General features: G+C 63.4%; 1 protein-coding gene across 3 annotated transcripts in view; it reads left to right on the top strand.

Moving 5' to 3' along the window:
• ZNF205 (zinc finger protein 205) overlaps nucleotides 1-8,818 on the top strand; it is a 9,979-nt gene extending 1,161 nt beyond the window's left edge. The window contains exons 1-7 of one of the 3 annotated variants that reach the window (XM_017338719.4): nucleotides 1,227-1,378; nucleotides 1,966-2,104; nucleotides 3,988-4,174; nucleotides 4,465-4,556; nucleotides 5,068-5,188; nucleotides 7,264-7,374; nucleotides 7,580-8,818. In XM_017338719.4, coding sequence (XP_017194208.4) covers nucleotides 2,048-2,104; nucleotides 3,988-4,174; nucleotides 4,465-4,556; nucleotides 5,068-5,188; nucleotides 7,264-7,374; nucleotides 7,580-8,643 — 1,632 coding nt within the window. In that variant the 5' untranslated portion in view covers nucleotides 1,227-1,378; nucleotides 1,966-2,047 and the 3' untranslated portion in view covers nucleotides 8,644-8,818. Of the gene's footprint in view, nucleotides 1-1,226; nucleotides 1,379-1,965; nucleotides 2,105-3,987; nucleotides 4,175-4,464; nucleotides 4,557-5,067; nucleotides 5,237-7,263; nucleotides 7,375-7,579 lie in introns of those variants that run through there. The other 2 variants (XM_008250634.5, XM_070064036.2) reach the window with 2 other exon arrangements.
• Nucleotides 8,819-13,545: the final 4,727 nt, after the last annotated feature.

Genomic DNA, 13,545 nt, shown 5'->3' with positions numbered 1-13,545 from the left:
TGCTCAGGCTTCGGGGGCTCCGCAGTGCGACCCACACCTCCGGACGCCCCCAGTGTCCCTGCAGTCAGGACACAGCCACTGCCGGGGCCTCCGTGAGCTCCTGGGCCTTTCCCTGCCCTGCGCCTGGGCTGCGTTCTGCACGGCGGACTGAGTGCCGGAGTTGCCGCTCTCCTGGGCGGCCCTCGCTCGGTTTCGGTTTGCAGCTCTCTCTGGATCGACTTCTGCTGTGTTTGTGAACGTCCTTCCTCTTCACCCCGAAGATCAAAATGCCTGGAACTCCCAACCAGAGTCAGCCCCCACGGCCACTTTCCTGTCCTCACATTGTCGGAGGAAGCGAGCAGAACTAAGGCACAAGCAAATGCCGCAGGAGCCCAGCAGGGGCCGTAGCCTCCTGGGCAGCAGGCCCTGAGTGGGGAGGGCGCGTGTCCACACAAAAACCACACAAAAACCACACGGATTTTATGAACTTTCCCCTAAATTTTGAATGTTTGAGACTGTTTATTTAAAAAAAAAAATTAGACCCGTGAAGGCCACACAGCACGGGGTGAGCTGGTCCTGGGGCCAGGTGCCGGTCCTGCTGGGCAGCTTCCAGAGCAGTGGGCGTGGCAGCGTTCTCTGCCTCCTCAGGACTCCCCCTTCCTCACACTCAGGGGCGATGGCTCTTCTCAGAGCACCCCCTGCCCCTTGTTGGGCCTCAGTTCCCAGGGTCTGAAGGGAACAGAATCCGAGAAGGGGACTCAAAGGATCTGAGGCCCCGTGGGGAGCCCGGGCAGATCCCTGTCCCTCCTCTTTCAGAGGGGTGGGCAGCAGGGTGGGCTATGGGGAGGGGAGGTTCCCAGGCTTCTGTTTCCTAAGTCCGCCCTTAGGGAGAGAGAGCTCTGTCAGTCTTCAGGGGACCCACGTCTTGGCAGGGCCCTCCGATGAATCCAGGTTCCCCACGGCGATGCCTAACGATCTTCAAAAACCCTGCCCCTGCCCACTGCGCCCAGCAGAGTGCCTTCTCCTGGGAGGCTGACCACAGTGCTCCTGGAAACGTGAAATCACACAAGCTTCCCACAGAATGCATTTTCTCGTTTTTCCGTTTCGGAGCCCCTGCTCTGCTGGGATCACGAATATGTGCCCAGGAACCGGCATTCCGGATCCGGGCGTCAGCTCTCCAAGAGCAGGTGCAGCCCGCACTAGGGACCCCAGACCCGGAACCTTCGAAGCCAGGAACCCTGGAGGGCTGCAGCTATACGGGGACTGGGATCTGGGAGGACTTCCTGTTGTCCCTAATCCCAGTCTCCACCCGGCTGCTCCAGCCGCCGGTGCAGGCTGAGACTCCCTTCCCAGGGGAGGGGGCCCCGCTGCCCGAGGTGCCCCCTCCACCTCCGCTCCGGTGAGAAGGGTGTGCTGGGGAGGGCACTTGGATCTTGAGATCGGCATGGGTGGCCAGCTTGCAGGAGGGGACAGGGTCAAAGGAGGAAGGCTTCGGACGGGCAGGAGGGAAGGGCGTGAGCTAGGACTGGGCAGGACACTGCCGCCTGCCCGCCAGCGGGATGGACGCCCCTGGGGGAGGGGGTCGCTGGACGAGGGCAGGTTGATCTATGGGCCCCACGCGTGAGAGCATAGGTTGTGTGTCCGGGGCTGGGGACGGCAGGCCCCGATTCCTGTGCCTGTGACAGGTGCCCCCCGCCCAGCTGGGGAGCGTCTCCCGCAGAAGTCTGCTCCCGATGACAGGAATTAGAGATTCCGATTCAGTGCCGTCTTTGCCTGCCGACGGCACTGGACGTGGGGTTCTTGGTTCAGAGGCAGAGAGAATCCTACAACACAGCGTTCTTCCCACAGATGGACGCAAAGACCTTGGAGAAAGCAGGGCCCTCAGGCTGGGTATGGGAGCCTGTGCCTCACTGGGACCTCAGCCTCGGGTCCGCCGTGGGATTTCAGGGCCCCTTGGCGGTGGCTGACTTTCTTCCTCTCTTCCAGGCTCCTGGCCACAAGCTGGAGGGGGCTGGGCAGACGCAAGGGAGAAAACACTCGGCGGATCTTCCCGGCTCTGAAATCAGAAATGTCTGTGGAGGGCGGAGGCAGCCGGGCTACCGAGGACCGGGAGCGAGCCTGGGAGGTATGGATGGGGGTCCTGGGAGGGAGGCATGCCATGGAGGAGATTCAGGGCAGGGCGTGGCCCTGGGAAGGGGCAGACTCCCTGGGGTTGGGGGTCACTGCGGAGGTGGCAGGATGGGAAGTAGCGGGGCTGGGATCTGCCTGTTGAGTTCAGTCAGTGGGCACACAGGACAGCACAGGGCCTGCGGCTAACTCCCTTCTGCCTGGGGCCATGTCGCCCGTCCTTCCTGGACTGGTGTGTGTGTAATTACCACCTGCAGGGTCCCCAGGTGTCCAGTCCTGGAGGCAGGAGTCCGAGTTAGCTGCAGGCAGGTGTGTCATCTGAAACATCTGTGGGTCACAGCCTGCTGGGGGGCTGCAAGGAAACCCTGGGCCCGGGAGTCTGGGGGCGACTCGGCAGCCCGTCCGTAACAGGTAGTTACTGCGGGAGCACCACAGGGCCAGAGCCCGCACCCGCTCGGCTGGCATCACCAGCGGTGCGTATAAAGTCCCTGTCAGGGTCAGTCCTGCCGCTTCCACGCCAGGTCATCACACAATGACTTCTTAGGCGTGCATGAAATGCCCGTCGGCGTTCTCTGCTGACGCTGGTTCTGTCTGGTTCTGTCAGGACGCACAGGTAGGGTCGTAATTACCAGTGTTGCCCTGTGTTTACCCAGAGCCTCCCAAGCAGCTGGTTCTCACTCATTAAGTGTGCAACTCTGACAGCTGGCCTGAGGGTTTTCCCTTTGAGCCCCAGACGCAGACGGGGAGGGGCGTGGGTGCTGGCTTCCTGCGGGAGCCGGGCCAGCTCCGTAAGGGGCTGCAGTCTGATGTCTGGGCCTGGGTGTTTCCTGCGGCTGCTGTAACAAGTTAGCGCAGCCGGGTCCATCCTCTCAGGCCTGGAGGCCGCAGGTGCAGAACCAAGGTGCCAGCATGGCCACACTGCCCCTGCAGGCTCCGGGGAGGGTCCTTTCTGCTCCTCCAGCTTCCGGGGGCTCCTGGCATTCCTTGGTGTGAGTGCCACTGCATCTCTGCCTCTGCCTCTGCTCTGCGCCCTGTCCTAGTTTCTCTTTTTAAGATTTATTTAATTATTTGAAAGGCAGCATGACAGAGAGAGAGAGAGAGGGACAGAGAGAGAGAGCAGTGTCTTCCATCTGCTCACCTGGCTCACTCCCCAAGTGCCCACAACAGCCAGGGCGGGCCAGGCTGAAGCTGGAAGCCATGAACTCCATCTGGGTCTCCCATGTGGTTGCAGGGGCCCAAGCGCTTGGCCCATCCTCCGCTGCTTCCCTAGCACATTAGCAAGGACCTGGATTGGACGTGCAAAGTAGCTGAGGCTCGAACCAGGCGCTCCAGCACGGGACGCAGTGTCCTAAGCTGCCGCTTAACTCTCTGTGCCACCCTGCCCTGTGTCCTATTCGTGTAAGGACACAAACCAGGATTTAGGGCCCACCCTAAGTCCAGGGTGACTTCAGGAGTGGGGTGACTTCAGGATCCTGCAGCCATTTGGGGAGTGAACCAGCAGATGGATCTCTCTCTCTCTCTCTCTCTCTCTCTGCCTCTGTTTCTGTAACCCTGCCTGCCTTTAAAGTAAATATTGAAAAAAAACTTTAAAAAATAGTTTAAAATAAAAATATTTAAAAAATAAAAATATTGTTTAAAAAGTTTTTAAAAAGAATAGCAGGCCGTGCTGCGGGGTCTGTGTGAGGCTGCAGGTGAGGCGAGCCACCTGCTGGGGGCACCTTGCCACTGGCCCGTGGCGGTCTGGCCGCTGCTGGCGCGACCTTGCCTTTGGGTGTGCGTCCTACCAGCCAGGTGTCTGCTCCCGCGGGCCCTCAGGTGCGCAGCTCTAGGTCTTTCCCCCACTCTCCCCATCTGGGTGCTGATGTGGGCTCTCATTCCTAGGAGCCAAGTCGAGAAATGCAGTCTGGGCCAGAGGAGACGGTGCCTCTGGGAGCTGCTCAGGGGTCAGCATGCGTTAAGACGGAGCCGGAAGAGCCGCGTCCAGAGGAGGCACCGCAGGAGAGCGTGCAGGGCTGGCCGTCGCTGGGCCCTGGCTCTCGGGAGAAAGCGTGCTTCCTGCCTGGTGCAGGTAGGAGGCGCTCCAGAGAAGGTGCTCCCAGGGAGGCGGCTGTGGCTGAGCCCAGGTGGGGTTGAAGGTGCCTACCTGGGGGAGGGGGAGGAGCTGGGGGCTGGGCAGGCTGAGCTGAGGCCCCACGTCTGCCCACCTGACTCTCAGGCCCCTCAGCGGTCTCACAGGTTTCGGCCTCTTCTTGGGTGGGGTCAGAGTGGAGTTTGAGGCGGGGGGGGGGGTAGGGTAGGGGGTATGGGCAAGGCCCAGCAGGACAAGGGAGCCGCTCTGAGGACGCCCTCCTCCCGCAGCCCTGCCCTCCTCCCGGATCCCCGTGCTTTCCCGCGAGGGGAGGACCAGAGACCGGCAGATGGCCGCAGCGCTTCTCACGGCCTGGTCCCAGGTGAGTGCCCCGTTGTCTCCCACGTGCCCTGGGGACCAGGCAGGGCCCTAACCTCGGCCCCCAGGTGGTGCGCAGTCCTTCCTGCAGCACCAGCCGCATTCCTGAAGCCAGGTCCCTGCCCCCACCCCACCTGGAGCTGGAGTCCATGCTGGAAAGGCCAGCGGGCTGCCCTTGTCCTGGCTCAGGGCCCACCGTCAGGCCCGGCAAGCCCCGTGGAAATGCGCAGGTGGAGAGTCCGTGAGAGCCTCTGGCTGTGACTCGTCCTCGGGGGTCTGAGCTGAGGCTGGAGCTGTGTGGGAGCCTGCGCTTGGCTGTGGTCCCTGAAGTTCCACTTTGTTCTTGTCCTCCACTCCCAGCCCCGAAGGCCAGCTGTGCCTGATGGCTCCCCCGCCCCAGCAGCAGAGCCAGGGGGCAGGGTTGGGGCCGGGGGCCTCCCTGCAGGTGTGGGCACCACTGCGCCCCTCCACCGCGTGCACGGTGTGTCCTGGAGAATGGCCGCTTCGTGTTTCAGATGCCGGTGACCTTTGAGGACGTGGCTCTGTACCTGTCCCGGGAGGAGTGGGGTCGGCTGGACCACACACAGCAGGACTTCTACAGGGACGTGCTGCCGAAGAGGAACGGGCTGGCCCTGGGTGAGGGCTCGCCTGGGGCCCTGCGATGGGGAGGCCGCCCTGTGCCTGGTGTGTCTCCCCTCCTTGCCCATCTCCTGCACTGCTCTCCAGAACCTTCTACAGTGAGGGGGACAGTTGTGTTCTGCATCTGTGCGGGCAGGGGAGCCACGAGCCTGTGGAGCTCCTGAGATGTGGCCAGAGCAGCTGAGTTTTCAGAGTTGTCAGCTCCGGCTTGTGCTGCAGTAGCCACACGTGGCTCCCATGCTGCACAGCGCTGACCCGGACCGTGTGTGTCTGCTCGCCCTCTGCTGGTGCCTAGCGTCCATGCTGCGTGTTCCTGCTCGGAGCCCCTCTCCAGGGTGGTGAGCGGAAAGCTGGGCTCTAGGCCTGGGTGCTGTCCTTGGGGGCCATGTCTCCCTGGGTTTCTCTGAGGGAAGTGTTTCAGTCCCAGGGATTTTTTTTTTTTAAAGATTTATTTATTTGGCCGGCACCGCGGCTCACTAGGCTAATCCTCCACCTTGCGGCACTGGCACACCGGGTTCTAGTCCTGGTCGGGGCGCCAGATCTGTTCCGGTTGCCCCTCTTCCAGGCCAGCTCTCTGCTGTGGCCAGGGAGTGCAGTGGAGGATGGCCCAAGTGCTTGGGCCCTGCACCCCATGGGAGACCAGGAGAAGTACCTGGCTCCTGCCATCGGATCAGCGCGGTGCACCGGCCGCAGCGCGCCAGCCGCGGCGGCCATTGGAGGGTGAACCAACGGCAAAAGGAAGACCTTTCTCTCTGTCTCTCTCACTATCCACTCTGCCTGTCAAAAAAAAATTTTTTTTTTATTTATTTATTTGAGAGCAGAGTTAGGCAGAGAGAGAGAGGTCGTCCATCTGCTGGTTCACTCCCCAAGTGGCTGTGGCAGCTGGAGCTGGGCTGATCAGAAGCCAGGAGCCAGGAAGCTTCCTTTGGGTCTCCCATGTGGGTGCAGGGGCCCAAGCACTTGGGCCGTCTGCTGCTGCTTTCCCAGGCAGGGAGCTGGACGTGGAGCAGCTGGGACTTGAGCCAGCACCCATATGGGATGCTGGTGCTGGAGGCAGAGGCTTAACCTACTAAGCCACAGTGCCGGCTTCTGAGTTCATTTCAGACTCATTTTCTGGTCAGAATTTTAGGAAGACTCAGTGTTCATTCATTCATTCAGCATTCAGGCAGCATCTGGCTGTTGCACACCTGTGAGTCCACACCGAGCTCAGGGGCTTGGCACTTCCACCCGGCACCTCCGTGGTGGCCCCAGCCCCTGCTCACCCCTGACTTAGGTTTGCTCAGCACTGTTGCTCACGGTCCTCAGGGCTCAGAGCAAGTCCAGGCAGTCCTGGGGGATCAGGGGGACCTGGCACCCACGTTCAGGCTCAGGGTGCCCTAAGCCACCCTGCTGGCCCAAGGCAGATGTCTGCTCCCATGGGCCCTGGAGGCCACACCCCTACCTGGCACCCACGTTCAGGCTCAGGGTGCCCTAAGCCACCCTGCTGGCCCAAGGCAGCTGTCTGCTCCCATGGGCCCCAGAGGCCACACCCCTACCTGGCACCCACGTTCAGGCTCAGGGTGCCCTAAGCCACCCTGCTGGCCCAAGGCAGACGTCTGCTCCCGTGGGCTCCGGAGGCCACACCCCTCCGTGCCCCTCCTGACTTGACCACTGTTCCCAGACTCCTCACCACTACTCTTCCCCGCCCCCACCTGCAAATGGGCCTTCCTGCCAGGACTCCTTGTTGTCAGTGGGTGCCTTCAGCCTCTTGGCCCAGGCCTTCCACTTGGCCGCTCTGCCTGCTTGCCCTGTTCCTGCCCTTGCTGGGCTACCACCTGGGGGCAGTGGTGCTGGAAGGGTTATCGCCCACTCACCTGGCCCAGCTCCCCTGCCCCCTTAGCCGTGGTGCCTGTTCAGGGAGACACAAGCAGGAGTGGGCGGTGACCCTGACCAGGGACAGACCCCAGACCCAGAGGGATTTCTCAGCCCACTCTACTTTGGCCCAGGCCCCTGGGGCCAACCTGCTTTTACCCTTCTGTCTGCCTGCGGGCAGCCCTGGAAGTGCCGGTCTGAGCGCCGCCTCTCTTGCACAGGCTTTCCCTTCGGCAGGCCTTTCTGGGCCGCTCACGTGCCGGGGAAGGGTGAGGCCTTGAGTTCGGGCCGGCCCGCGGGAGAGGCGAAGGAGAAGCGAGGCGCATGCGCAGGTGAGGGCTCCGGGGGCGGGGTGCCCCTTGTTCTGTGGGTGCAGATCCCTGGCCCTTCCTGTGGCGGGGCCAGACCCCTTCTCTGTAGAGGGAGGGTGGCTCTTGGTTCCAGGGTTTCCCCCCGGGTCCTGACCTCTTTTAGCCCTGCGCCCCCATCCCGCGCCGGGGCCCCTCCAGTCCTGCTGGATACCCTTTCTTCCTGCAGAATCGCTGGAGGCGGGGAAGGAGGCGCCATTCCCCTTGGTGGCCGCCCCTGGCGATGCGAAGCCCTTCGGAAGCCGGCTGGGGGCTCCAGGGGACGCCCTGCAGTGCGGGCAGCAAGCAGCCAGCGGCCAGGGCGCAGAGCCCGTCCGAGTGGAAACGGGGTCTCCGGAGGAGACGCAGCCAAAGCCAGTCCCGCCCGACCCTCGTGGCCCGAAGCCCCAGGAGGGCCGCGCCCCTGAGAAACCCAGCGAGGAGGAGAAGGGCGCCCCCGAGAGCGGCGAGGAGGGCCTGGGCCCCGACGGCGACGCGGCCCGGAAGACCTACAAGTGCGAGCAGTGCGGCAAGGCCTTCAGCTGGCTCTCGCACCTGGTGACGCACCGGCGCACGCACACCGGCGAGAAGCCCTACGCCTGCACGGACTGCGGCAAGCGCTTCGGCCGCAGCTCGCACCTCATCCAGCACCAGATCATCCACACGGGCGAGAAGCCCTACACCTGCCCGTCGTGCTGGAAGAGCTTCAGCCACCACTCGACCCTCATCCAGCACCAGCGCATCCACACCGGCGAGAAGCCCTACGTGTGCGACCGCTGCGCCAAGCGCTTCACGCGCCGCTCGGACCTGGTCACCCACCAGGGCACCCACACGGGCGCCAAGCCGCACAAGTGCCCCATCTGCAGCAAGTGCTTCACGCAGAGCTCGGCGCTGGTCACCCACCAGCGCACCCACACCGGGGTCAAGCCCTACCCGTGCCCCGAGTGTGGCAAGTGCTTCAGCCAGCGCTCCAACCTCATCGCGCACAACCGCACGCACACGGGCGAGAAGCCCTACCACTGCCTCGACTGCGGCAAGAGCTTCAGCCACAGCTCGCACCTCACCGCCCACCAGCGCACGCACCGCGGCGTGCGGCCCTACTCCTGCCCGCTGTGCGGCAAGAGCTTCAGCCGGCGCTCCAACCTGCACCGGCACGAGAAGATCCACACCACCGGGCCCAAGGCCCTGGCCATGCTGATGCTGGGGGCCGCGGCGGCGGGGGCGCTGGCCGCTCCCCCGCCGGCTCCCACCTAGGAGGCCGGGGACACTCAGGGCGCCTGGGACAGCCCAGTGGAAGGTGAGGCCCAGGGAGGAGCAAGGGCCTTGACACTGGGAAGGGAGCTGGGGCGGAGCAGGCATGGGGTGGGGCATGAAGATGTGGGCGGAGTGAGGGGAGGAGCAGCTGCCTATTAAAGGCCTTGGAATTCCAGCGATGGCCACAGCTCTGTCTCAGGGGCCCTGGCGCCGAGCCTGAGTGTGGCGGGTTCTGGACCAAGCGGGCGTTTGTTCAGGCATCCTGAGTCTGCCCCGTCGTCGGCTGCATTCCAGAGGGCTGGGGCCCTAAGTCTGCCAGCAGGTTTCTGAGTAGCAGGCTTCCCAGTGTGAAGCCAGCCAGTTGGCCACTGGTGCCAAGGGCACAGCCCACTGAGCCCTTTTGGGGGCCAGGAGTAGGGCAGAGCCAGCTAGGACACTTCTGCCACCCCACTGCCCATCTCAGGCGTGTCTGAGCGCTGGTCCATTCTTGCAGCCGCTGCATCACCTCCTTGGCCCCGTGGTAATTTGCCCTGCCCACTGTTCCCAGCTCTGTTTGGTTCCTGGCCTTCCTTTGGTTTTTAACTTCCGTGGCTTCCAGGTTCCAATCCCCCCCCCCCCCCACTGAAGGAGGGGTGGGCTCAGCCTGAGATGACATTCAGCCCTGACACCAACTGGCCACGAGACTGCAACCGGGAGGCCACAGCTAGCTCCGTGGGTCACAGGGCACCTGGGTGGCCACAGCCCTGGTTGCTCCTGGCTCCTGGGGGCTGCAGCGGCTCGAAGTCGGTGGAGGTCAGGCTGCCGGGCGGGGGACAGGCCCCGTATAGACGGCGCCTGTACTCAGCAAGGCTGACCAGGTTTATCACCCCAGAACAGACCAGGTGGTGGAGGCTGAGAGACATTCTGGAACAACTTGGAATCCACGTGTGGGGCTGCAAGGACCAGCCCTGATCCAGGGCCTGCAGCGGCAGACTGAGCGGTGTGTGGGATGGTGAGGCAGGGCTGTCGGGCGAGGAGGCCCATGGAAGCAGCTGGACGCCCGGCAGGACGTGGTGGTCTGCGAGGTCTCAGCGGCCGCTGGCAGGGTTGGTTGAAGAGGCCGGAAAGAAAGCGGATTGTCTCAGCCTGTCATGGCTGCCGGTACTCAGCTAGAGATGGGATTTTTCCGCTCAATGAGGTGGGGCCGGGGTGGGGGGCGTATTAGCTTTTTGTCATAACTAAAATACTTAGGAAAGTTTATTTCTAGCTTATAGTTTTGGAGGCTCACCGTCCAAGGTTGGGGGGCCCAGTTTGGCGTCTGATGATGGCAGAAGGTGTGCCAGGGAAGGGTCACCTGGCGAGCCGGGAGGCTCAGAGAGAGGAGGAGACAGGAAAGAGCCAGGTCAGTCTCCAGGAAGCGACCCTTTCTCAAGGAGCCAGACTCCTCCCACAGGGCCCACCGCCCAGATGCCGTGATTAGATCCAGAATCTACTCGATCTACTAGTATAGGACCAACCCCTCAGTATGTGGTCCTTAGGGGACATTGAGACCACTACGGGGACTCAGTCCTAAAGCAGGCTTGCGCTCACGGGGCTGGCTGATGACCCAGCGAATTATCCAGGGGCTGCACTGCCTCCCGGGAGCCCAGGGGCCAGGGTGTGGGGGGAAGGCTTCCCCTTCACAGCCACAGGACTCCAAGCGACCCACTGACTGTGCCACAGGTGGCCCTCCCCTGCCCGCTTGTGCCCAGGGACCCTTCCAGAAGTCACCATGCTGGGACAAGTGTGGCAACAAGAGTGGAACTGGGAAGTCCTAGATAAGAGCCAATGAGACCAGGGAGGCAGCTGGCGCTGTGTCGCGGCGGTGGGGGTACGCGTGAGGGGTGGGCGTTGGGGCCCCAGGTCCGAGATGGGGAAGCCAAGGGTCGTGGCGTGTCTGGGTGGAGGGGAGGCGGCTCAGGGGCTCGCCTTGGCTTCCACCGCAGACCCCGTCCTGACGGGGTTACCGCTGACCTGCGCGGTCAGCAGCAGGCCGAGGGGTGAGGGGCCGGAATGCTTCCGTGTCCGCTTCCACCCCCTTCCCTGCGGCCTGTGCGAGGCCGGCTGTGGCTCCAAGGCCCTGCTGTCGGTGCGTGGAGCCCACCGAGGGCTGCCGCCCCCGGGAGGGGCTAGGGTTTGCGCGCGCCTGGCCCCTGGGTCTGGAGGCCCGGGGTTCCCACGGCGCCGACCGCCGCGCTGGATCGAAGCCGGACGCTCCGCCCTTCCCGTGGCTCTCAGCCAATCAAACGTCGGGGCGGAACTAGCAGAACTGGCCAATCACGACGGGCGTTTGTGCTCCGAGCAGCTCCTCCCCTTCCACGGTTGCCCGGGTAACCGCCCACGGCCCCGGGCTGGCCCGCTTCGCGTTCTCCGCGGAGATCCCACAGATCCTTCCCTGACTTCCGGCTTCGCGCGACCGCTGCCGGTTCCGACGTCGGCCTGGTCGGAGGCGCCCTGAGTCCTCTGGGCTCCCGGGCAGTGGCGGGCGGAGCGTGCGGGGAGCCGGCCGCGGGGGAGATTGAGGCGGGCGAGGCCCGCGGTGAGGGTGAGGATGAGGGTGCAGGGCCGGGAGACGTGGCCGTCCCAGGTGCGGCCCTGCTGCGTCCGCGCGTTCGTTTTCCAGGACGAGGTGGATGCTCGCGGAGCTGAGGTGACGCCGGGGCTGGGGGCTGTGGCCCGTGGAGCGGACAGTGGCGAGGTCCTGAGGGCGCCCCTCGCGCTCCGGCACCCGGGGGCACCCCGCTGTTAGCTGACGAGGCTCCGAGCGGGCCGAGGGTTCGGAGGAGCCTCCCGAGACCATCCGAGCGAGGCCCGGGCGAGCGTTGCGGGGAGCCGGTGCGGGAGGCTTGGGGGCGGGAGCCGCTGACCTCTCCCGCCGCCAGCGTTTGCGAGTTGGCAGCAGCGGGACTGTGGCAGGGAGAGGGCGGGCGTAGCTGACTGACGGCGGGGCAGGTCTCCGCCCTGCTGTCCCTTAGGTGGCGGGTTCCCCCAGGGAGCTCGGCTGTTTGGGCTGGGGCTCTGGATCGCTCGCTCCCCCGAGGTCTGCGTCTTAGCCGTTCCCCGGCAGGTAGCCCCTGAAGGTCGCAGGCAAGCCCCTGCTGGAGAGGCAGTCTGGCTGGTGACGAGGCGGCCAGCGAGCTTTCTCCTGGTGCAGGAGGTGCCTTCCGCTGAGAGGAGCCTCGGGTGGGGGGTTCGGGCCGTGCTCAGTAGCTCTCCCTTCGGCCTTAGGTCCGTCTGGCGTCTTCCCCCAGAGCCGCCCACCGCGGAGCCCAGGTGTCCTCCCGCTGACTCTTTAAGCTTGAACTCTACCACGAACACCCTGCCCTGTTCCGCGTGCCGCCCCTGGAGTCCACTCTCGCCCTCCATCCCCAGGCTTCTTTTGTGCAGACAGGCACAGGCCGATACAGACTTCTCTGTGTGTGAGCCGTCTCCTCTTGGTGGGTCATCGGCGCGCTCTCAGCTGGGAGCGTGCTGAGCTGAGACCCCACTCGTGGCTCTGTTGCTAACCGCCGCGTGGGGGGGGGAGGGGCTCGAGGACAATGGGCACTTATCCCAGGATGCGCAAGCAGAGGGTTTCCACCGTCAGGGGAGGCTCAGAAGGAGGGGTCATCAAGACTGTGTTTCATCTGGACCCAACAGGTGCCGAAGCACCGCCCAGTAACTATGTTCTAGTTCTGGACTTGACCAAGAGAAAGAAGGAGCAAGCTGGAGAATAGCAAGCAGCACGTGTGGTTTTTTTTTTTTAATACTGTAATGCTGCAATGAATGTCCTTGAAATTTTTTTAAAGATTATTTATTTGAAAGGCAAGAGTTACAGAGGGGCAGAGAGACAGACTGACCTTCCATCCACTGGTTCACTCCCCAAATGGCTGCAACAGCCAGAGCTGTGCACAGTGCCGGCCCTCGGGCACTCAGGTGTTAGCAGTACACCACTGGGGTGGACATTTGTGCAGCAGGTAAGATGCTGCTTGAGGGGCCGGCGCTGTGGCGTAGCAGGTAAGCCGCCACCCTCAGTGCTGGCATCCCGTATGGGTGCCGGTTCAAGTCCCAGCTGCCCTGCTTCTGATCCAACTTTCTGCTGTGGCCTCGGAAAGCAGTGGAAGATGGCCCACGTCCTTGGGCCTCTTCACTTACGTGGGAGACCTGGAAGAGGCTCCTGGCTCCTGGCTTCGGATCAGCGCTGCTCCAGCCCTTGTGGCCGGAGTGAACCAACAGATGGGAGACCTCTCTCTCTGTAACTCTGCCTTTCACATAAATAAATTAAACATAAGTTGCTTGGGATACCTGCATCACCTGCATCTCACATCAAGTGCCTGGAATAGGGTCCTGGCTCTGCTCTGTAGTCCACCTCCCTGGTAACGCACATCCTGGGAGGCAGTGGGTGCTGCCCTGAGAGCTGGGTCTGTTCCACTCATCCAGGAGACCGAGACTGAGTTCCTGGCTCCTGGATTTGACCTGGCCCAGCCATGGCGGTTGTGAGCTGGGTCTGTTCCACTCATCCGGGAGACCGGGACCGAGTTCCTGGCTCCTGGATTTGACCTGGCCCAGCCATGGCGGTTGTGAGCTGGGTCTGTTCCACTCATCCGGGAGACCGGGACCGAGTTCCTGGCTCCTGGATTTGACCTGGCCCAGCCATGGTGGTTGTGAGCTGGGTCTGTTCCACTCATCCGGGAGACCGGGACCGAGTTCCTGGCTCCTGGATTTGACCTGGCCCAGCCATGGCGGTTGTGAGCCTTTCAAGAGTGAAACAGCTGGCCCCGCGGCTCACTAGGCTAATCCTCCGCCTGTGGTGCCGGCACCCCGGGTTTTAGTCCCCGCTGGGGCACCGGTTCTGTCCCGGTTGCTCCTCATGGGAGACCAGGAGGAGGCACCTGGCTCCTGGCT

This window comes from Oryctolagus cuniculus, chromosome 19 (assembly GCF_051225735.1).
Source record: "Oryctolagus cuniculus isolate XC-2025 breed Fujian yellow rabbit chromosome 19, ASM5122573v1, whole genome shotgun sequence".
Classification (NCBI taxonomy): domain Eukaryota; kingdom Metazoa; phylum Chordata; class Mammalia; order Lagomorpha; family Leporidae; genus Oryctolagus; species Oryctolagus cuniculus.
Note: the sequence above shows the minus strand (reverse complement) of the source record. Positions and strands in the feature narration are given on the sequence as shown.